Source organism: Leuciscus leuciscus (assembly GCF_965113295.1).
Source record: "Leuciscus leuciscus genome assembly, chromosome: 18".
Classification (NCBI taxonomy): domain Eukaryota; kingdom Metazoa; phylum Chordata; class Actinopteri; order Cypriniformes; family Leuciscidae; genus Leuciscus; species Leuciscus leuciscus.
Window position 1 is genome coordinate 26,519,060 of NC_138742.1, and position 24,955 is coordinate 26,544,014.

The window sequence follows — 24,955 nt, forward strand, 5'->3', positions numbered from 1 at the left end:
ACACTATAGTGTAAACTGTGTTTTTTGTTGGATTTAATGATGAGATTTTAGCTTCCAGGGCTCCAATGTCACTTTAATTGGCAAATACATGAAACACTGTAGACGTTACAACCCTTATTTAATATTAACCAGAACAAAAATTATATTGGAACAAAGCAAAAAACAAATAAAAATAAAGATGAAAAAAAGAATAGACATAAAAACCTTTCCTGTAACATTCTTAAAATATACATTGTAGAATTTCAAAATTATTTCAATTTTTTTTTTCTCTCACACACACAAACACACAGATATGCACTCAAGTGCACAAATACACACTCTCACACAGAAGCATGATTTTTTTTCTTTTAAAATGTCGTAGAAGACATGAAGCACACAATAAGGCAAGACTGGGTTCTGAGGGGGATGCTGTTCACATTCGATTCTTTGGTTAAGATATTACAGATTAGTCTTCAATGTACAACTAAATAAACAGTCCTTTTTATGCAACATGTGCTCTTCATAATGCATACAAATGTACCAAAATATGATGCCATAAATAATCAGATGATTGTCACTGATTACGTCCGACGCAGTGTCAAGGCGCTCGTCTTTAAAATCATATGTACTAACCACTGAAGGTGATTGCGGGTTTAAAAAAAACCGAAATAAAAATCGATTAAAAAAAATCAACACCAAGCTGGAAGCCACGTGTGGATCATAAACAATAAAAAGAGTATTGAATCCTCATACTGTATATGCTAACATTCCAAACCTAGAGTGTTTCTACATTACTGAAAGAACCTGAGAACACGTGGATCGGAATAGCCCGGATCTTATTGCACATTTTGATATGGAATTAAATGTTAATTTCACTTTGTGCTGTTCAAAATCCCCTGTTGACCAATGACATGCCTTACCACACTCAAAAATGTGTTACAGTTTTACATTAAAATACAATGTTTTTGTTAGGAAAATACTCAAGCACCTAGTTAAGTGTAATTGCTTTGGCGATGATGTAATTAGCATAAAGTTCTTATATGAAAAACACTGAGAAATTAAAAGCAAGTGTTACATGCTGAGATTTGTTTTGTCTTGCTATAAAATAGTGAATCTGCCCTTTTGCTTTGGACTATGTAACCTGATCTACTGAATTTTCCTGCTTACTCGCCAGTATGGCGAAGGTAGACACAAAAGTGATAAGGCACTCAAAATGAGGGCAATGGAGTAAAACCATGCATATGTGCTGTCTTTCACAATAATCATTATGGCAAAATGGCTTTATCTGGAAGCTTGTTTCCACCAGGAGGGAAAAAAAGTAATTGTGACTTTTCTCACAATCCTAACTTTTGGATTGCAATTGTACGTTTATATGCCGCAATTCAAGACTTTTTCTTTGCAATTGTGAGTTATATCTTATAATTTTGACTTTTTCCTTGCAAAAGCGAGTCTATATCTCACAATTCTGACTTTTTTTTTTCTCGCAATTGTGAGTTTTTAATCACAATTAAAAAAAAAGATCCACAGTTGTGTTTATCTCACAATTGAGACTTTTCTACTTTTTTTTCCTCGCAAAAGCGAGTTATCACGATTCAAACTTTTTCCAGTTCCATAAGTTTCAATTCTCACAATTGTAATTTTTCTCACAAAAACAAAACAAAAAAAACTCACGATTGTGAGTTTATATCTTACAATTCAGAATAAAAAAAAATTCTCGCAATTCTGACTTTTTCTCGCAAAAGCGAGTCTATAACTCACAATTCAGACTTTTTTAATTGTAAATTATCATAATTCTGACTTTTTCTCGCAATTTTGAGTTATCACAGTTCTAACTTTTTTCTCACAATTGTGAATTTACATGCCGCAATTCAGACTTTTTCCTCACAAATGCGACTTTATATCTCACAATTCTGAATTTTCCATTTTTTTGTTTCTCACAAATGTGAGATTAGGCTATATCTCACAATTCTGACTTTTTCTCGTAAAAGCGAGTCTACATCTCACAATTCAGACTTTTTCTTATCACAGTTCTAACTTTTTTCTTGTGAACAATTTACATGCTGCAATTCAGACTTTTTTCTCACAAATTCGAGTATATCTCACAATTCAGACTTGTCCATTTTTTTCTCGCAATTGTGAGATCCCAATTCTGACTTTGAGTATATGTTGCTTAATTCAGACATTTTCCTCGAAATTGTGTTATGCCTCACAATTCTGAATTTTTCCTCACAATTATGAGTTTATCTCTCACAATTCTAACTTTTTCCTCACAATTATGAGTTTATATCTTATAATTGTGACTTTTTATCTCAGAATTGTGAGATAAAATGTTGCAATTACCTTTTTTTATTCCATGGCAGAAACAAGCTTCCATTTTTAAACCAAAACTCTGCAGTAAAAATGCTCCAAACGCACTTCGTGTAACAACAGGAGGTAGAAATAACTCACACATTTGCACTTTCCAAAACAGAAAATCAAGCCAAATAGAGAGCAAAACTTGCAAAAGTGTGTAACATTCATGTAACTTGCGCTTTCCATCACAACAAACATTCAGTGTCTTTTCCAATTAAAAAAATTCCTATTTCCAAGACTTTCTCATCCTCCTGAGCACAATCTGAACCCCGATCAAAGGTCAGAGGTAGCATGCTTCTGTGTCTAAACCAAAGATTGTGAAAAAAGGACAGTCAGAACAAACATATGCTATCACAAAGTTCCTGATTAGAGAAAGACTTGTATTAACCAGCATTCCTTTCCAATTCGCTTACGATCACTTTTAAAAAGACCTTTGTGCCTTCAGAGTCTAGTACCATAAACATGACAAGGGTCATAATCAGAATAAACCCACCACAGATTTCCAAAACCTCTCCTCTCACAAAAACGGTAAGCAAAAAGGAAGAAATAGAATTATCCCTGAAAGTACATTTTCTTTTCCTTTTAAGGAACACGACTAAATATACAACACAACCTAGTGCAGAGGATCCTGGTTTGTGTTTTGTCCATGATTGTGTTTATGAGCTTCAGGTTTGTCTAATTTTCTTTTCCTCTTTTTGTTCGTACGTATTCGATGACCAGCGTCTGGAGGTGTTTGGGCACAGCGGTCATTCAGTCCTTGACGAGTCTGTAAACGTGATACTGTGCTCCGTGGTCACTCGTAGACACCTCAAACACAAACGCAATGCAAAGCAAAGTCTCTTGTGTGTCTCTGTTTGTGACAACCTGGGGAGGAGAAAAACACTTTAGGGAAAACTGTAGTAGAAGACTATATAGTAACACTAACTTTAATGAAAGCATGACATACACTTGGAAATAAATTTGTATTTTTACTGTATTACAACCATAATGATAAATGACTTTCATTGGATTCTGTTTTTTCTTTCTGATTTACATTTTTAATCAATACTGTACACATACAACTCACCGTTAATAATGTTTTTGAAGTCAAATTCGGTGCCTTATTTAAATTTGAATTGAAGTAGCAAGTGTATTGTAAAAAAAAAAATTCATTTTGAAAATAAGAAAAAAAATGAGACAAACATCATTACATACAAAAATTCTTATTGATTCAATATTGATAAGAATGTAACATGTTTTTTAGTTTTTTTGGTGTTCAGTAGAAAAAACAAAATCTTTTTTGATAGCTGTGTTTTGACAGTACTGAGCTTACAAATAAACTACCGTTAAAAATTTTGGGGATGGTAAGATTTTTAAATACATTTATATGATAAAAAATACAGTAAAAACAATAATATTGTGAAATATTATTACAATTTAAAATAACGGTTTTCTATTTGAACATATTATAAAATTTAATTTATTCCTGTGACGCAAAGCTGAATTTTCAGCATCATTACTCCAGTCTTTGTGTCACATGATCCTCTAGAAATCATTCTAATATGATGATTTGATGATCAAGAAACATTTCTTATAATTATCAATGTTGAAAACAGTCGTGCTGCTTAAAATATTTGTGGCAACTGTGAGAAACGTTTCTTTAAGGGATTCTTTGATGAATAGAAAGTTTAATGGAACAGACTGTTTGAAACAAAAGTATTTTCTAACAATGTAAAAGTCTTCACAGTCATGTTGGATAAATTTAATGTGTCCTTGCTGAATAAAACTATTTCTTAAAAAAAAAATCATACTGATAACAAACGTCTTCGGGTTAAGGTCCCTAAGAAGGGAACTAGACTGTGCATCAGTTGCTAATGCTATGGGGACGGTGTCTGAAGCACATGTGAAATCTATTGGCCATCGGCAGTTCGACGACGTCACATGGAGCCCGTGAGCTTATAAAAGAATGCCTGCATTACAAGTCCTCAGATTTGAATTGTTTGAAGGAAGACGCACAGGAAAACAAGAAGCATGGCAACAGAACGCAGCGTGTCATTCCCTTCTCAGGGAAGTGGGGTTACATACGGAACCCTAAGGCTATGTTCACATTGTCAGTCAAAATCTGATTCAAATCTAAATGATTGACTGTCCACATTGTGTATCGCAACTGTTCAGATGGTTGAATGATCGAATTCCAATCGGATATGCTCAAAAATCGGATTAGGACTGGCAGTCTGAACCTGGCTTAAGACATTTCGAGGGAATTTGACACTGCGTCAGTTGTTGATGCTATGGGGATGGTAATACCCATTACGCCACGGTGACGCTTTGAATGTCGGCAAGCACAATCTTGTCAGACTTAAGCACTGAAGGATTTGATGGACCTTGACCCACAGTAACCTAAATGCATCAGCAACCAATCAGAACACATCCTGTGACACCACATCCTTGCTCTCTAGAAGGCTCAGTGTTATAGGCGCTAGGAAAAAAGCCCTGAAACGTCCATGCCCAATCGTTTCTGAAAAGGGGACTACCGCATTAGACCAGTCTGAGCCACAGCTACAGGACAGCCCAGAGCCCCTAACAGCGGAGCTAACAGGGCAGACTATAGACATAGCCTCAGATAATTCCATAGTCCTACATCTGGCAGCTGAACCAGGTGATCAGTCGCTCACAGCAACTCTACATATAATCCTTCCAGACCTGAAGGGAGCCTAAGGGAGAATTCACCAGCTTCCAAGAATATCCAGATTGATGAAATGGAGAGTCAACTGTGATACAAACTTTTCCGCAAAGCTTTGCTCCGACCTTAGAGTAACCTGGAGATTGGGATCAACCCAATTACAGGGAGCATAATCCTACTTCAATACCCAATATGATCATTTGCAGAAGACAAAAAGTGAGAGAGTGAAGTTTCCATACTCAATCTCAGCTTTCAAGCTCTCCTCATCTAAAAGGCAACCTAAGTGAAGGGAGCATATAATTAAGCAACCCATTCCTTAAAGACTAGAAGAGGCCTCAGGAGAGAGCAGTCTGCTCTACCCTCAGTCCTCCTGAAGGAGAAATAGCAATAAGGAGAAACAGTGCTTTCAAGAGATCTGGCAAGGAAGCACTGAGAGTAGAGTGCCTATGGCAGTGCTACACTCTCATTCTCTACATCTCCGATCATCAAAGAAGCTAGTTAACACCTGCTACCTCCATCAGCTGGAGGGAGCCACAGAGAAAGAGGGACGCTCAAGCTGATAACAACCACTTCTTTCTCTGAAGTTCACTATCGCTGAAAGACTTTTACCACCGAACCCATAGGGAAGAGCTCTACTTGTCAGAAGAAATGAGCCAACGTATTCCCATCAAGCTACTACCTCCAGTGTAAACCGGAAGGGGCTACTAAGAGAGTGGGGCGCCGTAGCACCTCTCTCAACTACTTTCTGCCAAGTGGCCCTCATTGGCTGATGGTTGCCCATTCCTACAGCTCTAGCAAGGAGGTGTAAATGCATATCTACCTCTGGCCAAAGTGCTCTGTCATTCCATTACTCCTCGCAAACCATTGGAAAACACCACATTCTGCCTAACAACCCCTCTTGTTAAAAGTGAACGGGTTGCATCATCTCACTGTGACCAACAGCTTCAGCGGCCTTCAGCAGACCTTACATCAGAGCGCATGCTGAACAACAGCACTACTCTGGACCATATAAGAAAGCGGATCGCCTCATCTCACCATGACTTTACACTCTCACTTAACGTTAGTCCATTCTCTGGACTTGAGCTCCGGAGGAGCATACAAACAACAGCATTGCTCTGGACCAGATAAAATAGCAGATCACATCATCTCACCGCGACTCCACGCTCTTGCTCTGACCTCAGCCCCTGCAAAAGCAGGATGTTAGAGCAGACATAATCTGTGTCTGCTGTAATCTCCAAGCCCAGAAACCTAGAGAGGGTGACAGAGATGAATAAAGCACGATCTACCTCGTTAACTCCTTCATTGGAAAACACCTGCGGGTCCATGAAGGCAGACCCCAACACCACACTCTGGCAGCGCTGCTGAGTGGAGAATGGGTGGATTCGTGTGCAGACACTTGACTGTCATCTCTAAAGAAAAGAGCCAAGCGAGAGAAGAGCTCCCTCACTGCCTCCTCCCTTTGAGAGAGAATCAAGCAAGAACAGAGCTTTATACTGCAAATGCATCGCTATGAGAGCATCCAACTCCCTCGAAAGCCAAACGCGCACCAATCAAACACTCGAATCTATCCCTCGAGAGCAAATCAAGCAAGAACAGAGCTCTTATCTTCACACACACACACAAACAAAGCGGCTTCCTGAAGACAACGAAGCAGTTGGCATGTAATACAAGCCTTTTGTACGCTCAGGCTGTCCATGTGACGTCGTTGGACTGCTGTCAGCCAATAGACTGGTGTAAATTCACAGGGGGGCGTGATGCAGTGTCGAGTTCCATCGAAAGGAAACTTTTGACAGTAGTGTCAAATAATAAAAAAAACATTTTACATATATCATGAAATAAACAGGAATTAGTCTAAATAAATATTTTTTTTAAATATATTTATAAATAAATAAATAATTATTTATGTAGTGTGGCTTGTAAATTCCTCTGTTGAATATGTTTGCAGTGATTAGGTAAATTATTTATCCTTCTTTTCTGATTCAACGTCCTTTGTGGAATGTGGCCAGTTCAATTCAAAATCACACTCATGAATTGGAAGTGGCCCAATCTTAAAGGTGCACTGTGTAACTTTTTTTGTTCAATACACCCTCAATCCTTCTTCCCAAAAAAAACAAAGGAACTTCTGCTTGCAAAAGTAGAACTCGACAGAGCTCATAATAAACGTATTACTCAACAGGCGAGTATGGTATTTTATTGAACAGATAAACTGCCATATGTAGCTCTCTAACAGAGTTCATTGTAAAGCATTATCTGTTGTGAAAGGCTCATTTCATTCAGAGGTGTCAAAAGTATTCACATTCATTACTCAAGTAGAAGTATAGATACTAGGGTTTAAAAAGACTTCTGTAGAAGTTGAAGTATCAACTCAAGCTTTTTACTCAAGTAAAAGTATAAAAGTTCTGGTTTCAAAACTACTTAAAGTATAAAAGTAAAAGTAATGTAAGGAAAAAAATGCCATTAAGGACAAAAGCTTAGGCCGCGCCACAGGGGCCTATATAGTGCACTACCCCCCTCCTCAAAAAAACACATTTCTCTAAAGGCCATATTTGACTATAATTATATTAAAATGTTGATGTTGAAAAATTTGGGATGATGCACTAGGCTACCTGTTTCAGCCGTATATGCCCATTGAAAATATATTTTCTAAATAAATAAGCTAAATAAGTGGAGGAATCAGGAAACTAATAGGATAATGTATTAAGGTTTTTAGTCTATATTGACCTTAACAATACGTAAATTAATTAATTCTGTAATGTTACAAATAACTAATAAAGACATGGTGGCAGTTTAACAGAGACTTAACTTTACTCCGCTCATAGTGCAATGCAATAGTGCAATACTGTCTTGTTCCTTGCTTTTTGAAGAAGCCAAACACATGTCTGCATCTTTCATTAAAGGGATATAGTTCACCCAAAATGAAAATCATTTACTCACCCTCAAACTGTTTCAATCCTGTATGAATTTCTTTCTTCTGATGAACACAAAAGAATATATTTTGAAGAATGTCGATAACCAGACAGTGGATGGACCCCAATGACTTCCATAGTAGGAAAAAAAAAAAACTATGGAAGTCAATGGCTACCATCAACTGTCTGGTTATCGACATTCTTCAAAATATCTTCTTATGTGTTCAGCAGAAGAAAGAAACTGGTTTGAAACAACTCGAGAGTGAGTAAATGATGACAGAATTTTCATTTTTAACTAAGTCAACTAATCATTTAACAGAAATGAACTGTTGGCATATGTTTCACATCAATACTGTCCAGTTTGTCCTGTTGGACACGACACACAGCAATACTGTCGTGTCACTTGTGACCTCTGAGCCATGTTTTCAGTTTCCTAAGAGCACTGAAACTTCTTTCAGTCCAGCTGATGAGACTGGGATGATTTGATCAACAGGCCTCTCATTTCAACAAGACCAGCCTTCAACAGACCAAGCAATGTTATTTTTTCATGTTTTATGGGGACTTTCCATAGAATGATTTTTATACTGTACAAACAAACTGTGTATTCTACCCCCCTATAGACTAACCTTACCTATTACAGAAAACTGTCTGCATTTTTACATTTTCAAAAAACAAAAGTCTGATTTATAAGCTGTTTTCTGAAAAAAAAGAAAGAAAAAAAAAGGACAAGGATTTCGAATATTGACATCTTTGAGGGGATATTTTGACCCTATAATGTAGAGTTGCACACGCACACACACACACACACACACACACTCTCTCTCTCTCTCTCTCTCTCTCTCTCTCTCTCTCTCTCTCTCTCTCTCTCTCTCTCTCGCTCACGCTCACACACACACACACACACACACACACACAACACTCACACTCTCTCTCTCGCTCACTCGCTCACACACACACACACACACACACACACACACACACACACACACACACACACACTAACGATTATGTTAGTGTTATGTTATGATTGTCATTATATTGTAAAAACGTCTGTCCCCAAATCAATATTTGACGCGATTTGCCCCGTATTCTTGAGCACAGAACTGTTGATTTCTCCCTCGCTTACCGCATCTAGGTTTCCTAAGGACTCGTCTCGGAGAAGTTTTGGCGCTTCGCACAACCAAATGTGACTACAGCCTCTCACAAGATAGAAAGAAAACACAAAGCCAATCAGTTTAGCGATGTGTGTTCAGGAGGCGGGACTCAGATCTATTAACCGTTTGTGTAATTGGCCAATTTTTTTTTTTTTTAACGACGACAAGACGGAATGAAAACAAGCCGAAATGAACTAGGAGTAACGAGGCTATTTTTAAAATGTAAGGAGTAGAAAGTACAGATAATTGCGTGAAAATGTAAGGAGTAGAAGTAAAAAGTCGTCTGAAAAATAATTACTCCAGTAAAGTATAGATACCCAAAATTTCTACTTAAGTAATGTAACGAAGTATTTGTACTTCGTTACTTGACACCTCTGATTTCATTATAGTTGTTGTAGCGCTGTGCTGGAATTTATTTTCATGGAAGTACCGTGTCTATTAATGGGTAAAGCTACAGTAATATCTTCAGCTAGTCAGCTTGAGATCCTTTCCATCTAAACTTGTTTGATCTCTTAAGCCGAGTAGTGAATGTTTTATGAGCAGTAAGATAACCATATTAATAAGCACAGTCACACAGAGCCAAAGAACAACCAAAACAATGTTCTTTCACAAAATGCATCGAGTTATTTTTTTAACTGCTAGAGTTACAGTGTACCCAGAATTATGTCCTGTTCTCTCATTCGCTTACCTGCAGTATAGTGAAGTTCTCCAGGACACTGTTCATCATATATTTCTCTGGCAGGTGCTTGAGTTTATGGATGAAGTTGATCATGTATTCACACATGGGTGAGCGATGGATCCGGTAAACGTACCTCCCGCCCTCCACACGAGCATACTCTGTCTAGGGGTCAAAAAGGCAAACTATAGATGCTGATACTATTTCTTTGAAACCACTACCATCTACAGTATATGACAAAAACATATATGGTCAATAAAGGGTGAACTCACTTCAACTTTCTCTACCACCTGCTTCCCAAAAGAACAGACTTTAGTGGACACAGTGATGGTCATGTTTTCAGCACTGCTGTACTGACTGCTGACCCCATAGAACGAGCCTGCGCCATCCTGAACGTTATTATTGTTCAGATCAGCCTGAAACAGATGACATAAAAAAATCACTTATCTCAGCTATATAAAGAGATGAATGTATGACATATCAATTTACAAACTAATAACATACACTAGGTTTTCAGTATTGAAGAACAGATTAACAGAGTAACTCACCCAGAACTTGACCAGAAAGAAGGCGTTCTGAGGGCCTTTCTCATACAGCTCCTTCAGCCCTCCCTTCTTCTCTGGAAACTTGTCGTAGATCTGACGGATGTCCACGGCCTCCAGAAGAGGGTCTGAGTACGAGGGGTTTGTCTGGGCGATGTGGACAAACAGGTGCTTGCTGTACTGTGGATTAAGAGGTGAAGAAGTAACATTTAATGGGCTTTGAAACACATGCATGGAACATCGCCATTCTTGAAACACATTATGTATATTTTTGTCTTGTAAGGGCCGGTTCACACAGAATGCATTTTTAAAACTAAAGACGCAGGGCAGTGGAAGGAAAAAAAGTGCAAGGTCTAAACTAAAGTGTTTTTTTTTAAAGTTGAACTTCTTTTAACTTGAACGTCCTGTTTTTAGAAAGCCATCTAGCACTTTTATATTGAAAAAAAAATGGAAAAGTAACGCAGTGGAATGAAAAAACGCTTTCTGTGTGAACGACCCCTAACAGTGTTACTGAAAATCATTTAAATGAAATGAAATGTAAACTTAATTTTTTTTTTATAAAAATTAGAAATGTTGTCTTGGCTTCTAAATGAAATGAGTCAAATTACTAAACCGATAACTGAAATAAATATAAATGAAAGCTAATAAAAAAAAATAAAAAAAAACGAATAAAAAAATGTCAAAAGCACATAACGAAATTACGGAGCCCCTAAAAGGACATGGTGAAGGAAAAAAAATATGAGATGGAGGAAACATTATCTGTCAACGCTTTTGCGTTTTTTCGCAAATGTTTTGCGTTCCCCCGAGAAAATGTGCGTCCCTTTGCAAAAGCGTTTGCATTCCACCAAGAAACTTTGCGTTTTGCGAGCGAATGCAAAGTTTCTCGGGGGAACGCAAAACATTTGCGAGAGATTGCAAAAGCACTGACTTTTTATTTTTCCTCTCATATTTTTTTCCACCAACATGTCCCATTAGGGGCTCTGTGCAAAATTACTAAAACAAGCAAAAATGAAATTAAAAATCTCAATTCAAAACATTGAAAATACTATTATACACTGTAAAAAAAAAAAAGATTGTAATTTTTACTGTAAAGTGCAACTGTAAAAATCTGTTAATTGGTTAACAGTAAGTTCCCTTACTATATGGAGAAAAACTGTAATAGATCTCTAACCTTACATTTTGTAAAGTAATAACTAACTTTACATTCAGTAAAATACTGTTAAATGTGCCATTTTGGGAAGTAAAGAGAACAAATCATCTTATAATTTACAGTGAAAAGCTGTAAACTGACATTCCTAGAGTGTCCTTAAGTGACACTTCACATTTGACGGTTTTTAATTGTAATAAATGTATCTTCTTAGTTCCTTTTCGACATTTCACTGCATCTTGGTATTGACGCTATGGGAAACGCTATCATCTTGACCGGTGTCTCCAATATTCTAAGCAAAACGCTCACTCACAGTGTCAGGGTCTCTCTGGACCTCCATGAAGGCCGAGTACTCCAGCATGCGGAGTTTACCGGAGGCGATGGTCCGGTCCTGCCACACAGGCATGGCAGTGCTGGTCGGGGGGAGGGAAGTGGGCAACTGCTCATAACCTGTGGAGAAAACATGCTGGTTTAGGCCCGGGTGGGTCAGTCTGAGTTCAGATATAATCCCAGCACTGCTCTTACTTGATATGGGCGTAGGCAGTGGAGGCTGAAGGCTGGAGTACGGGTTCGGTGCAAAGGGCTTGATGCTAGAAAAACACAGAGAAAGATCAGCAGGCTCTCACAACAACACTGTTGATTAGATCAGGAACCAGTTTCGTAGAGATACTCACTCCTGAGAAGGTCCAGGCTGTCCTGGGATGGGGCCGGGCCAAAACTACACAACAAAACAGAGAACAATGGAAGTTTGAGGGTTAAGTTAGAGAACTGAGGGTAACTGGACCTTGGACTCTGAACTAACCCTGGCGGGAGGAGGGTAGGGGTGCTGAGGAAGAGGAGGCATCTGACTCTTCATCACACTGGCAGAAACGATCTGAGCGGAGGACAGAGCGGCCATGTTCTGCAGGGCTTTGTCTTTGGAAGCCTGATCCTGAGAAACACGCAACAAGGGCTTCGTTAATTTTTTTTTTATAAATTACCCAGGATTGAAAGGAACTTCAGAACTTTCATAATACCACTTCTAAGATGCATTTTACTGTTGGAATGTTTTTTAATAGTAATAAATTATTCTCATACACAGACACAATATTATATTATTGTATATATATATATACTTAATATACTTAATGAACATTCAAGAAATGCATTTAAATAAATTAATAATAATAATAACAGTAATAATAACAAAACTAAATGTATTAGTAATGCTAAATATTAATAATAGCTTACTTTAGTATATGATAATATGCAATGTTTATGAAAAACAGCCTTCAAGGATATGTACACTACAGTTCAAAAGTTTGGGGTCAGTAAGGTTTTTTTTTTAAAGAAAAATGTATATTTTTATTGATCAAGAATGCATTCAGTTGATCAAAATCGACAGTAAAGGCTTGTATAATGTTACAAAAGATTTCTATATCAAATATTTGTTTTATTTATCAAAAAATCCCACAAAAAAAAGGGATCATGTTTCCACAAAAATATGAAGCAGCACAACTATTTTTAACACTGATAATAATCATAAATGTTTCTTGAGCATCAAATCATCATATCAGAATGATTTCTGAAGGATCATGTGACACAGAAGACTGGAGTAATGATGCTGAAAATGCAGATTTGATCACAGGAATAATTTACATTTTAAAATAGATTACAATAGAAAATAATTATTTTATTTTGTAATAATATTTCACAGTATTACTATTTATACTGTATTAAACTGTATTTGACTAAAAAAATGCAGCCTTGGTGAGCAAAAGAGGCTTCTTTCAAATATCAAAATACAAAAAAATCTTCCCAACCGTAAACCTTTGTATTGTATTGAATTTTAGTGCGAGAGCTACATGCTAAACGGTTAAGACAAACATGCAAAAATCATGCTTATAAGGGCACATGTGATGCATGATATTGTGCTTGCATTTGAATCCAGCCACCAAAACAAAATACATGATCACACACGATAACAGAACAGGACACTTGAACAGCTCCAACATTCAGTCGAGAGAAAGAAGACAAAGAATCAGACAGAATGAAGGCGACAGAACAGAAGTCTGTCCCAACCAGGAAATAAAGTGATAAATAAACCAGATGAAGTGTTCAAATGTAAACAATGTCTTCAATTTCCTTTAGATATCTTTAAGAGTTCAGTCCATGACTGAGTTTTGTACACACAGGTAACAAAAAAGATAATGAGTGTAATAAACCCTCACATGAAATGACAGAATAAAACTCTCAAAATAATTTGTTCTGAAAAAAATTTAATAAAAAATATTTAAGCCAAACATGAAATGGAAAACAGCAATAGTGGCAGCTAACTTCATCCTGTGAGACGGGCGGCACTGGCAGCCAAAGCATCGAGCTGCGCAAACTGAAGCTCAAATCAGTGAAAGCTGAGCGTCTGCAGGCGCATGAAGCTCTGCAGGCAAAGCAGACTTACAAAACATTTCACTTACCAAGTTCATGGCCTACAAAATGAAAGGAAGAGAAACTGTTAAAAAAACGCTGCGGACACAAACGGATCAGATGACACACTGATCAAATGACTCTGAGTGCAGGTATGCCGAGAGGCCTGTGCTTTCTCTTCTGACACTGTGTGTGTGTTCAGATCCCGCAGAATAGTGCTCTCTTCAACTACAAAGTGAACCAATGACTTCCTGAAAGAACAGCCACAGTTCTCCATTTCACATCTTTAAGGAGGTCATGTGTTTACTTCCCCCTCTTACCGGACTCGGCTGAAAAAGCCGAATTATTAACCATGCGAAAAATCGGAAAATGCTTGTTTATTATCATGTATCAAATAAGGATGTTTATAGAACAATGTTAAATACACCAATAAGTGTTGTGCAGTGTGTAATGTGTCAACAAAAAGGATAGATCAATTAATTAATAAATGAATGAATCAATGAATGGTGGGAATAATAAAGCATTTCTTCTGGAAATTCCATTGGTCAATCAATCAATCAAACAATCAATCAATCAATACATACATACATACATATGGGTGATGATGTGGGAAAACAAGGCAAAATTAAAAGAGACAACCATCATAATGGTGGTTTGCTGGTCTATGCTGATTTTTTTTTGTTTTTTTTGGATGACTTGCATTTTTATGCAAATTGACTTTACATTACATTCTGACTTTTGTATAATGAAAATTATACAAGCAGAAGCCATTAATCAAAACAAAACAAGTAGTGCTACACCAAATTTAAATTTGGAAAGTGCAATGCTTCAATAAATGTAAGCCCTGAAACGGAGTATACATTTAAATCAGAGGAGAAAAAAGTAGAGATGGGTAGAGGTTTGAGTTATGAAGGTCAAGATAATTTATAGTATAGGAGCAAAAAAAAATAAAAATAAAAATAATAATTCTAGGTTCAATCAGGCATTGCATGCACAGCAGCACGTCCTGATGTTGCAGAGTTAGACGCGTTCCTGGCTCAACAAAGTTTGTCGATTCTGGAACCACATTCCTGTCCGAAAATTTTGTCCTAACCCTATCCCTACCTCTAAACCTAACCCTACCCATAACTTACCCCTAAAATCAGAGGGAAATGATGGGGAATAGCACTGAACACTGGTTGTAAGCCTAAACTTGACAATCTGTAAACCTCAAATCTGATTGGTTGATTGGAATGTTGATCCAGGAACATGTTGCACTTGGTGGAATCAGGTTCTACAACATAGCAACACAACTAGAAAGTGATGCAATATTCAGTCAGCCACCAGAGGAAGCCATTACTTTGAAAGCATACTGCTCAATTCCCTCATTCCATCCAATGTATTTGTTTCAATGAATGCATGCACACAACAAAAATTACCTGCATGCTCAAGTCATCATAAATGATTATAACATTGAGGGCGTGTTACAGATAGGAAGGTTTGGTGGTGATATAAGGAAAAGCCAAAGCACTCTGAACACAGTTAACAGCATAGGTCAGAGCAGAGCAGACTGCAGGGAAGCGCATACCTTCAGCTTAGACTGAATCTCGCGAGATTTTCTCCGCGCGAGAACCTGCAGATGGCTAGACACCTGCAGGAAGGAAGTCAGAGGAGGGAGAAAGGAAGGCAGGGAAAAAAAAGAGAAGAGAAGAGAGACATTGAACAGACAGTGAGTAAAAAAGAAGCCACCAGGTGGCGCCACAGCCATACCTTAATGCCTGTTTGATATTCCCGCATTTTCTTCCTGGCTAACACCTGAATGTGACTAGACACCTGAGGCAAAACAGGGCCACAGACATTTGATATCATCCAACATATACTGTATATCTTAACAACAAATCTGTCAAACCACTGAACCTAAGACTATACCAATGAAACTTAGACTAGAATAAGAATAAAGGTTCAATGGGGTTTTATATAGAACCCTAAAAGGTCCAATATAAGGAGAAATGTCTTGTTAAAAGTAGAATTATTACCCAATCATTTGTTTCAGTTTTTTTTTTTTTTTCAGTGATAAAGTATGTTTAAGAGCTGTTTAATTCATTCAGTTTAATTCAAAATAAAAGGATTCACAAAATTTGTCTCAGATGGGCCAAATCATGGCTAAAATTGTACAGTGTGACTCCGGCTTTATATGTAGGCAAATACTCTGTTTATCACACTGATCTGACACTTTTTACAGTAAGTTTATATTTATAGTGTGATATTAAAGTTGCGCTATGTAATTTTTCCCAGTTGCACGCTTAAATAGCTGAATAGAATTTTGCCAAACGTGTTTAAATTTAACTCACATGAGTCATATCATTTAATAAAAATAAAAATAATAAATGAATCGTGTGACAAACACACGTGAACAGTGATGGGGAAAAAAATCTCACAAATGCCATGAGAACTTGCAGCATCCACGCCAATAGGTGTCAGTATAGAGTTCAGTGTTATTTCAATCAGCTAAACAAAAATTCTTACAAAATATTATTTTTAAAATATCAAATATCAAATTTAAGTACCATCACAAACAAGGTGCAGGGAGACACTGTAGTTTAATCAAAACATAGATAACAGAAATACATTGTCTAGCATAGCAACTGTAATCAAGTTGTATTATGAACAAGCCAAAAAAAAAGACTGAATTAATGACTGCATCAATAACAGAATATGGTAATAACCTTTGTCTTGACCTCTGTTGTACCCATTCAAACAAGTGGTACTAGAAACATTTTCACATTACCTGTTTCCGTGTGCGGGTTTTCCCTGTCCGCAGCTTTATGTACCTTGCTATCAACTCATTACGACCTGGAAAAGAATCAATAAGAAACACAATATTAGCAAAAATGTAGTAAAATTAATCATATTATTAATGAAGTAACTGAACAGATATGAACATTTAGAACACAAAGTGCGTTTTATTACCTAAAACATGTTAAGAAATAGCTTTTGGCTGGAAGAGCACTGCACTACCACCACAAGGTCATGGGTTCGAATCCCAGGGAAAACATTAACTGGCAAATGTACCGTGTAGATTAATGCAATGCAAGTCACTTTGGATAAAAGCGACTCCATAAAATATTTTTCTCTTCACATATGCAATTTAACACTTTTAATTAAAGCTGGTGGGAATGAAGACTCCTATACACAGAAAAGCACATGGAATGCAGTAATGCCTCCACCAGCAATATCACAGTAGGGTGTAAAGCCTGCTATGAGACCATTCGTTTATTAATAGACCATTGAAAGACAAGGCTTGTGACAGATGAGTCAGGTGATATGGGTGGTGACTTGGCAAAAAAATAAATAGGGCCACCATGTGTCAGGGCCTTGACCAATCAAGCTGCTCTAAGTGGACAAATGTTTTCATACAAAGAGCTATTTATTAAACGAGTACAATAATAAATCTGTTTGTGTAATGGCATTAATATAATGATATGAGAAAAGGGGACAGGAAACAAGGAAGATAAATTGAGGTAAAGCGATAAAGAGGATTTCATCACAGTTTATAAAGGGTTGACCTTGTGAACAGCTGTGCAAAGTTTCAACTGTGAATCTTTCTTGACACCCCCACCCTCCTCCCACTGGCATCCCACTCACTGACAGCCGGGCCACCTGGACCCAACACAGGAGACCCCTGCTCCCAAACCACAAGCCATATAACACCAGGGACTCATATACTAGCATGTCACCAGCAAACAACATGTGTGGACATTGTGAATGTGCGAACAAATAGAGAGATTTGTGATAAGTCAACCCAAATATAAATTAAGTATCCTGTTCCTCTACATGGGACAGAAGAATTCAGGAAAAATATCCATTATTTGTGGTAATAGACTGATATATATTGGCCACCACTAGTGGCGCTAACAACAATCACAAAGATTTGAAAAGAAGTTTCAAACAATTTTCTCTTTTCATTGATCATATAGAATGGATAGTCCCACCCCAAACTCATGCTATTGGTTGAGCCAATGTTGTTAGAACGGACTCTCAATAAATAGACCTTTATATAGTTTGGTGGGCTTTCACACTGGCAGTTCAGTTCAAAACAGGGCACGGTTCGCATGAAAAATTGGTAATGTGAAAGCTGTCATTTGGACACATGAGCGCACCGGGCTACCGAACCCGAGACTGCCTGATCTGAGTTTGATTACACTGGAACTGTGGCAAGATTCACGTAAATGTGAAAGCAACTCTGACTCGGGCATACACTTGTTCGGGAAGTAAAACAACACGTGCATGCATTTTAGCCGATGATGTGTAGCCAAAACACAAGTAGGGGATGACAATGGTGATGAGTTACTGAGGATATGAGCGAGAGTGAGCATACAGTGTAATCATGCAGAGTAAGTGCAATCTGCGTTAAATGAAAGGTTCACAGTTAGCTTTCTCCTCTAAAGAGTCCGTTTGCAAGAGGCAGAAAGCCGCCTTCAATGTGACGCTCACTCTGTGACACAAGTGTTGTACTGCATATAATAGCACCAATTTAATAACTAATATCAATATATTGACCAGAGTTCTTTTTTCTATCATGCATCGTGCACGTTTGTTATGATGTAAGATTAACGCAAATGCCCCAGGGTTCGGTCATTTCTGCATTTTCGGTAGTTTCCCCCATTGTGAAAAAACCCCTTAATGCAGAAATTACTCACATCATGCATATACCAGCAGCTCTCTACATATCAGCCTCAAATATTTAAATACCAGTATAGGTTGTACAGTTGTTCTTTAAAAGTTTGATTGGAGTAAGTGTGTGATGCCAAGATGATACGAGAGATGTCCAGTGTTTTGTCACACCAACCAGAACAAATTAGAGCCTCTGCAGTTTAATTTAATTATCTATTACTGATGAAATGATAACACAAGCGAATGTCAAAGAGGATTAGCCAGTCAGACAGCCGGAGTAAGAGAGAATCATCCAGACAGTGATAGACAGAACATGTGTAAAAGAGAAGGCAAACATCTTCAGTTCCAGACACACAGAGGAGACTCTGATAGATAGAGAGACTCTGGCTCGTTCCCAAGCAGCCTTGAACTCCTGATCCACATCCAAAAGCTTTCAAAGGGCACCTAACTACCCCCCAGCCCACAAATAGCGCGTTTACGACCCTAAACGAAATGCTGCACTTCCTGGGAGGCTTGGAGAGGAAGAAAGACAGATACGACTGGGAGTCTGTAGAAGGGAGTGAGGAAGAAGTCTGCAGATAGACGATTACATAGAGATGAAAGGAGGGCATGACGAGGGAGAAGCAGAAAGAAATCTGGGATGTAAATCAGAAACCTCTAGCTTCACAACGCATGTACAGTCATCTATGAAGGTCACTTGATAGGTTTATTCATCTTTACAAGTAGTCCTTTGCCCAAAGTGACTTACAGTGCAGTTATAATATCCAGTTGCAGTTATTGATATAATATCAAGAGACAATCACATTGGAGAAACTAGAGGCTCATTACTACAGGTGTCATGATGTGCTTTACCTAAGGACATGATGGTAATACTCATGGGCAATAATAATAATAATAATAATAATTCATTACATTTTATATAGCGCTTTTCTCGGCACTCAAAGCGCTTTACATAGAAGGGGGAATCTCCTCAACCACCACCAATGGTGACCTTTGTGGGACCCAACCTTGCAACCTTACTACCTTACTATTACTAGCAAAGATCTTAAATGACCCTGTTCTGAATGGCACACTTGATAGACTTGCTGTCTTAAGGTTTTTGTGGCCATAAGTTCTTAAGTTCTTCTTAAAACAAAGATTTTCAGTGTAAAGGAGGAGTTGCTTCCTACTTTTGGAGCGGTGGCCTAGAACTTGACATACTTCAAAGTACTTCAGACACATTGACGTTTCATGGTCATGTGTGACATTCAGGTATGAATCCAGCCTTCACTGTGTCTCTATCCCTTTCCCCCTTAACTTCCAACTTCCATTTGCTTCCAACTGAAGTCTACCAGGCAATGCTAACAGACAAGGACACCTAACCCTCCAGCACAGGACCATTTACAACAACTGCCTTCAAGTACAAAAGAGCAACTCTTTCAGTCTCATTAAGAGCTAAAATTGACTACCTGCCTCTTTGGTAGGAAAATTAAAGGCTGACAGTTTCACTGAAAAAGTGCTGAGTATAAAAATATACAAACTTCCACTTCATATCAATGTCTGCATAAATACTCCCGCAGAACTGTCTGAGGTTGAGCCAAAGGAAAGTGCTGATTTGCTCCCAGATTCCTCTAAAGTACGTCCAGGAAAAGCAGGAGTGAAATAAAACCTGCTTCGCACACATTTATCCCCCCAAAAAAGCTCCCTTTAATGGCTCTGGCCTATCATCCTTTCCTGAAATCAGAAAGAACAACTTGCGCTGCAGCTGGGATAAGTATGTGAGATGGATCGCCATGGCGAGTGAAAGGTGTTTGCATATGTTTTTGTACCATATTGTCAAGCATTTGAAGGTTGTCACAATTTAGAAGTGCTAAATTAATTGCAATACTTTTTGGACTTGTCCTGTGGGTCACTTGGCAAGAAGCCTGTGGAAAAATGTCAGTGAGGATGATGATTAGCACCTTACCTCTTCTATTTACCCTCTCTTTCAAAGATCATTTTTCACCTTGAAAGTTTCCTCCCAAAGTTCACCCTGCTTAACCCTCCATCCCATCAGATGTGTATGTTTATTGACGAAAACCACCTGCGTTTTAATAACTCTCCCACCACCCACCTGTTATTTTTTTCCTGCAGTAAAAGACTGGAAACTGCCAATCAGAGGAAAAACCAAACCAAACCAATGGCTGATCAAAAACAAGTGCCATACCATCCAAATTACACTCTCACAGAAATGTTGCCAGTCTACTGGCTTCTTATACTGACACCTTCTGTCACGGATGCAGCATTTGCAAATAAAATCTAGATTTTCAGTTATCAATTCTATTATAAAACAACCCTGGCATGATTTATTTATTCCGCAATGGAAAGTGTCTGATAAATAGGAGTGACTGAGATCAAGTAAGAAGTGTTCAGATGCTTGTACAATCTTAGCATGGCTGCCAGCATGAGAGGTGAGTCGCCCCATGTAACCAAAAATATATTTTCTTGGCCATGACTGGATACTTCATCTTATGCAAGGGTTCATACTACTAATAATTTTATAATGAATATGTGGGGGCAGTAGTGACCTAATGGCAAAAAAAAAAAAAATCAATTAAAATGTATTTTTATTTACAAAATATTCACCTCTAACTTGCATTCACGAGACCACCAAGACACATGCGTGTTGTGTGGACGCGAGACTAGGCATTGTTACATGAACACGCGTTGGAGATATTTTGTAAATAGAGTATATTTACAATACATTTATTATGAATTTAAAAAAAAATTAAGATTCAACCACTGGAGTCACATGGATTCCTTTCATGAAGTCTTAGGTAGTTAGTGGTAGTTGCGAAGGCTGTCAATGGAGGGTCCTAAAACTCTCAGATTTCAATAAAAAGATCTTCATTTGTGTTCCGAAGATGAATGAATGTCTTATGCCTGCTTACAGACTGTGCAATTTCGGCAATCCTAAATCACACTGTACGCACTGATCTAATAAACTTGGTTACGACATGATGACACCTATTGAACCGTAGGCTACGACAGCCCAAAATCGTACCGGGCATTACGGATTTGGAACAATAGGAGGTTGAGTAATTAATAACAGAATTTTCATTTTTGGGAAAACTAACCCTTTAGCATTGGATTAATAAATACTGTAAAAGTTGTTCATTTTAAGTTAATGATACCCAATGCATTAGCAAATGTTAATGAATTAAACTTGTAAAGTGTTACCAATATATTTGTAAAGATAAAAAAACTTTTTAGAAAGTTGACAATAGTTCCTTGGTGCACCTTTAAGTACACAATAGCCTACGGCAAAGTGTCAACTAAAATATATGATTTACTTACAACTTACTTTCGGAACGGTAAATATGTCACATATTTACACTCTTGGTATAACTGTATGTTGTGGAAGAGGATAGAACAAAAACTTGGATTACCTAATACAGACACAGTTTCTTGAGGTGATTTCTTGAGATTCAGGGAAAGACATGCAATCATAAGCTCACTCAGTACCAGAAGAAAATATTGAAGTTAAGTAAATAGTCATTAGAAATATGACGTAGATTAGCAATATGACGTAGATAGGCATTTACACGCACACGTAGATAGATATTTCTGGAAGATCCTGTCTGAACCACTGGAAATCCTGTAGAACATGTTTCAACTTGTTCTGAAACAGATACGGACACACACCTACATTTTCAAAACATGCAAGTTGGAGCAGGAGGCAACTGGACAGTTGGTCCATCTGCACTGAGAGAGATTATAAGGGTGAAAACATTTTCAAATGGTACCATCTCACAATATCACTTCAGGCTAGCAATTATCTAAAGTGGAGAACACCTGAATAACACAGTTCCTGCAGCATTAAGTCTCTCTTCCTTAAATGAAACCCTTCGAACCCTTTAAAACACCGAAGGACAGTGTCCACACCCTTATTTTTGACAAACCTCCTCCTACTGACACTTCAGTTCTCAACCTCTGCTCCTCCCCAGTTCGCTGTAGTCTGTCCCATTACGTTTGTTGTTTTCTTCAGTACTTTCCTTTTCTTTTTCTTTTTATCATACTGATTAGGAGTAACAATTTTGGACACTTAGGTCACACTTAACTCTTTCCCAGGCAGTGTTTTATTTTTAATTTGCCATCGCAAGCATTTTTGATCATGTTCACAAATATTTAATGACCCCCAGAATATTTTGTTGTATGAATATGTAAACATTCAATATATCAAAAGACATAAAATAGCTGAAGAAAATCACATTTTGGTCAAAGACCTCACCCAGATCGGATTCAGAACAATGATCAAAACATCTGTTGTGACGTCACAATCATGTTGCATTGTGGTCTATGAATCTGCCTGCAGTTAACATACGAGTAGACTCGCTCCCTCTATCAAAATTGAGGGGTCGAGAGTCTGTCCAAATAAACTTCCCATGTCCACTTGGCAAAGTTGAGCGCACTTCAAATTGGCGGCTGGGATTCCACCAAGGGTAAGTGCTTAGGGAAGTTTGCGAGTGTGTCTAAAAGTGGAGTTAAATGGAGTTAATGTGTTCGAAATTGCCCCCTATACCCAACAGGGCACTAATTGAGGGGGTATCCATTTGCAGTGATGTCCGTAACCATAGTGGACGTTATCGAGTGCACTCATTCAATCCCACAATGCACTGCAATAACGAGTGTACAACCGATGTTCACTCAACGGCTAGTGAATACCCATAATGCGTCTCTCCAGAAGATGTCGATGCTAGTAGTTTCCATGACAGTTTAAGATCAATCTTTTCATTACTACTGGAGTTGCCAGTTTGCGAAGTTTCAAATAACTATTAAAAAGTGAAAACACGGTTTGCCGGAAAATCGTGTCAATGGGTTTTGTCATAAATTATGGAAAATTTGATCGATGGCGGGGAAAGAGTTAAAATGTATAAAGTTAAGAGGGAGAAAGGGATAAGTAAATGTCACAAGCCAGACTCAAACCAGCATCATGCACTTGAGCATCACGGCACAATATTCACTAACTGGTGCCTCAAGGTCCAGACATTTACACCCATCCCTTGCAAATTAGCTCATTTCTCTCAGCAGCAGTTCTCAGTGAAATCTCCTCAGAAGATCCATCACATCTGGGAAGCTTGTGCAACTGAGATGATGTCATGCGCCCTATCTGAGATGGTTCTAATTCAAAACTTCATGTGGAAACACGACTGTAACTATCAACAAGTTCAATAAAAAGCTACTATCATAAAAGGATGCATAATGATGAACAGAGCCACAAATTAGCCTAATTCAGAAAAGACCTTGAAATCATTTGCTAAGCATTAGCATTGATATTTTATTCCTCAAACCCAACAGCTTTGACACACTGGCAATAAACTAAAATGATTGCAGGTTGAGACTTTAAAAAAAGAAACCTGGCAAGACATCACAGGTGCAGGATGACACATCAAGCTCATTATAGCAGCCAGGTCCTGGATGGGAAGATCAGATTGTTTAACCAGTCTTCCCACGGTGCAATGAAAGTTAACTTTTTTAGAAGAGCTGCTCTTTTTCTAGAAGACAGCAGGAGTTTTGCAGTGAGTAAAGAAGCTCTGAGGAACATTAATGGTCACTAAATGCTAGGGATCAGGACAAAATAAAACTCGATCCTTCAGTTTCCACATCATACAGTGTCCTGAGGCAAAATATTTATAATCCAAAATATAGTGAGCTGTTTTTAAGGCATGAATGATGAGATGAAATTAAAATATAACTTAAGCTTCGAGCCTATCTGCTAGTATAGTCATAAATGATGTCAAAATTCATTTTTAGCACATTTAATACTGAATTTAAAACAAATTTTAAACTGTTAGTCATTCACTTTAAGAAAAATAGACCTAAAATATTGATGACTCATGCTGCAGTTTTGTCCAATCAAATGCTCTCTCTTAGATAGCAAATGACACCTGGCCCACATCTCCCACATTCTGGCCCACATACCTCAAGTAATGACGGCGTTGACTCAACCTGTGTGTGGCTGACAATAGCATACATATCCAGGCCTCATCTGGGCCAACTATGGCAAATATGGCTCAGTTCTGGCAGCGGCAAAGGTCACACATCCGGGCCACACACAGCAAGCAACAACTAACACCGGAACCGGCTTGATGTGTGTGGGCCAGATACGGCCCGGATGACCATTGCCGCTGCCAGAACTGAGCCATATTTGCAATAGTTGGCCCAGATGAGGCCCGGATATGTACGCTATATGGGCTAGAATGAGAATTAGCCTATCTTCGCTTAACTACAAAAAACCAAGGATTATTTCATCTCTACTTCTAAAATCCAAATAAAATATTATTTTTAAACAATTTACGAGCCCTCATAGTCTTTAAATCAAAATAACTTCCCCTTCCTCTGGCAGGGACATCCTCTTTGATGATGTGAGGGCGGGGCAAACTGTCACTCACATGAGATCAACCAATAGCAAACCACAACCAATTCCACATGGACAAAATTAAGTCCAGCCCTACATTTTTCT

General features: G+C 38.0%; 1 protein-coding gene across 8 annotated transcripts in view; it reads right to left on the reverse strand.

Annotated features, from left to right (window-relative positions):
* Window positions 1-45: 45 nt before the first annotated feature.
* tead3a (TEA domain family member 3 a) overlaps window positions 46-24,955 on the reverse strand; it is a 44,503-nt gene continuing 19,593 nt past the window's right edge. The window contains exons 1-12 of one of the 8 annotated variants that reach the window (XM_082145183.1): window positions 21,882-24,058; window positions 16,589-16,653; window positions 15,571-15,633; window positions 13,872-13,883; window positions 12,221-12,349; window positions 12,093-12,136; window positions 11,944-12,008; window positions 11,732-11,868; window positions 10,278-10,451; window positions 10,002-10,145; window positions 9,742-9,894; window positions 46-3,195 (exon numbers count right to left, since the gene is read on the reverse strand). In XM_082145183.1, the coding sequence (XP_082001309.1) occupies window positions 3,082-3,195; window positions 9,742-9,894; window positions 10,002-10,145; window positions 10,278-10,451; window positions 11,732-11,868; window positions 11,944-12,008; window positions 12,093-12,136; window positions 12,221-12,349; window positions 13,872-13,883; window positions 15,571-15,633; window positions 16,589-16,653; window positions 21,882-21,942 (1,161 nt within the window). In that variant the 5' untranslated portion in view covers window positions 21,943-24,058 and the 3' untranslated portion in view covers window positions 46-3,081. Of the gene's footprint in view, window positions 3,196-9,741; window positions 9,895-10,001; window positions 10,146-10,277; window positions 10,452-11,731; window positions 12,009-12,092; window positions 12,137-12,220; window positions 12,350-13,871; window positions 13,884-15,388; window positions 15,452-15,570; window positions 15,634-16,588; window positions 16,654-21,881; window positions 24,092-24,955 lie in introns of those variants that run through there. The other 7 variants (XM_082145179.1, XM_082145178.1, XM_082145180.1 and 4 more) reach the window with 7 other exon arrangements.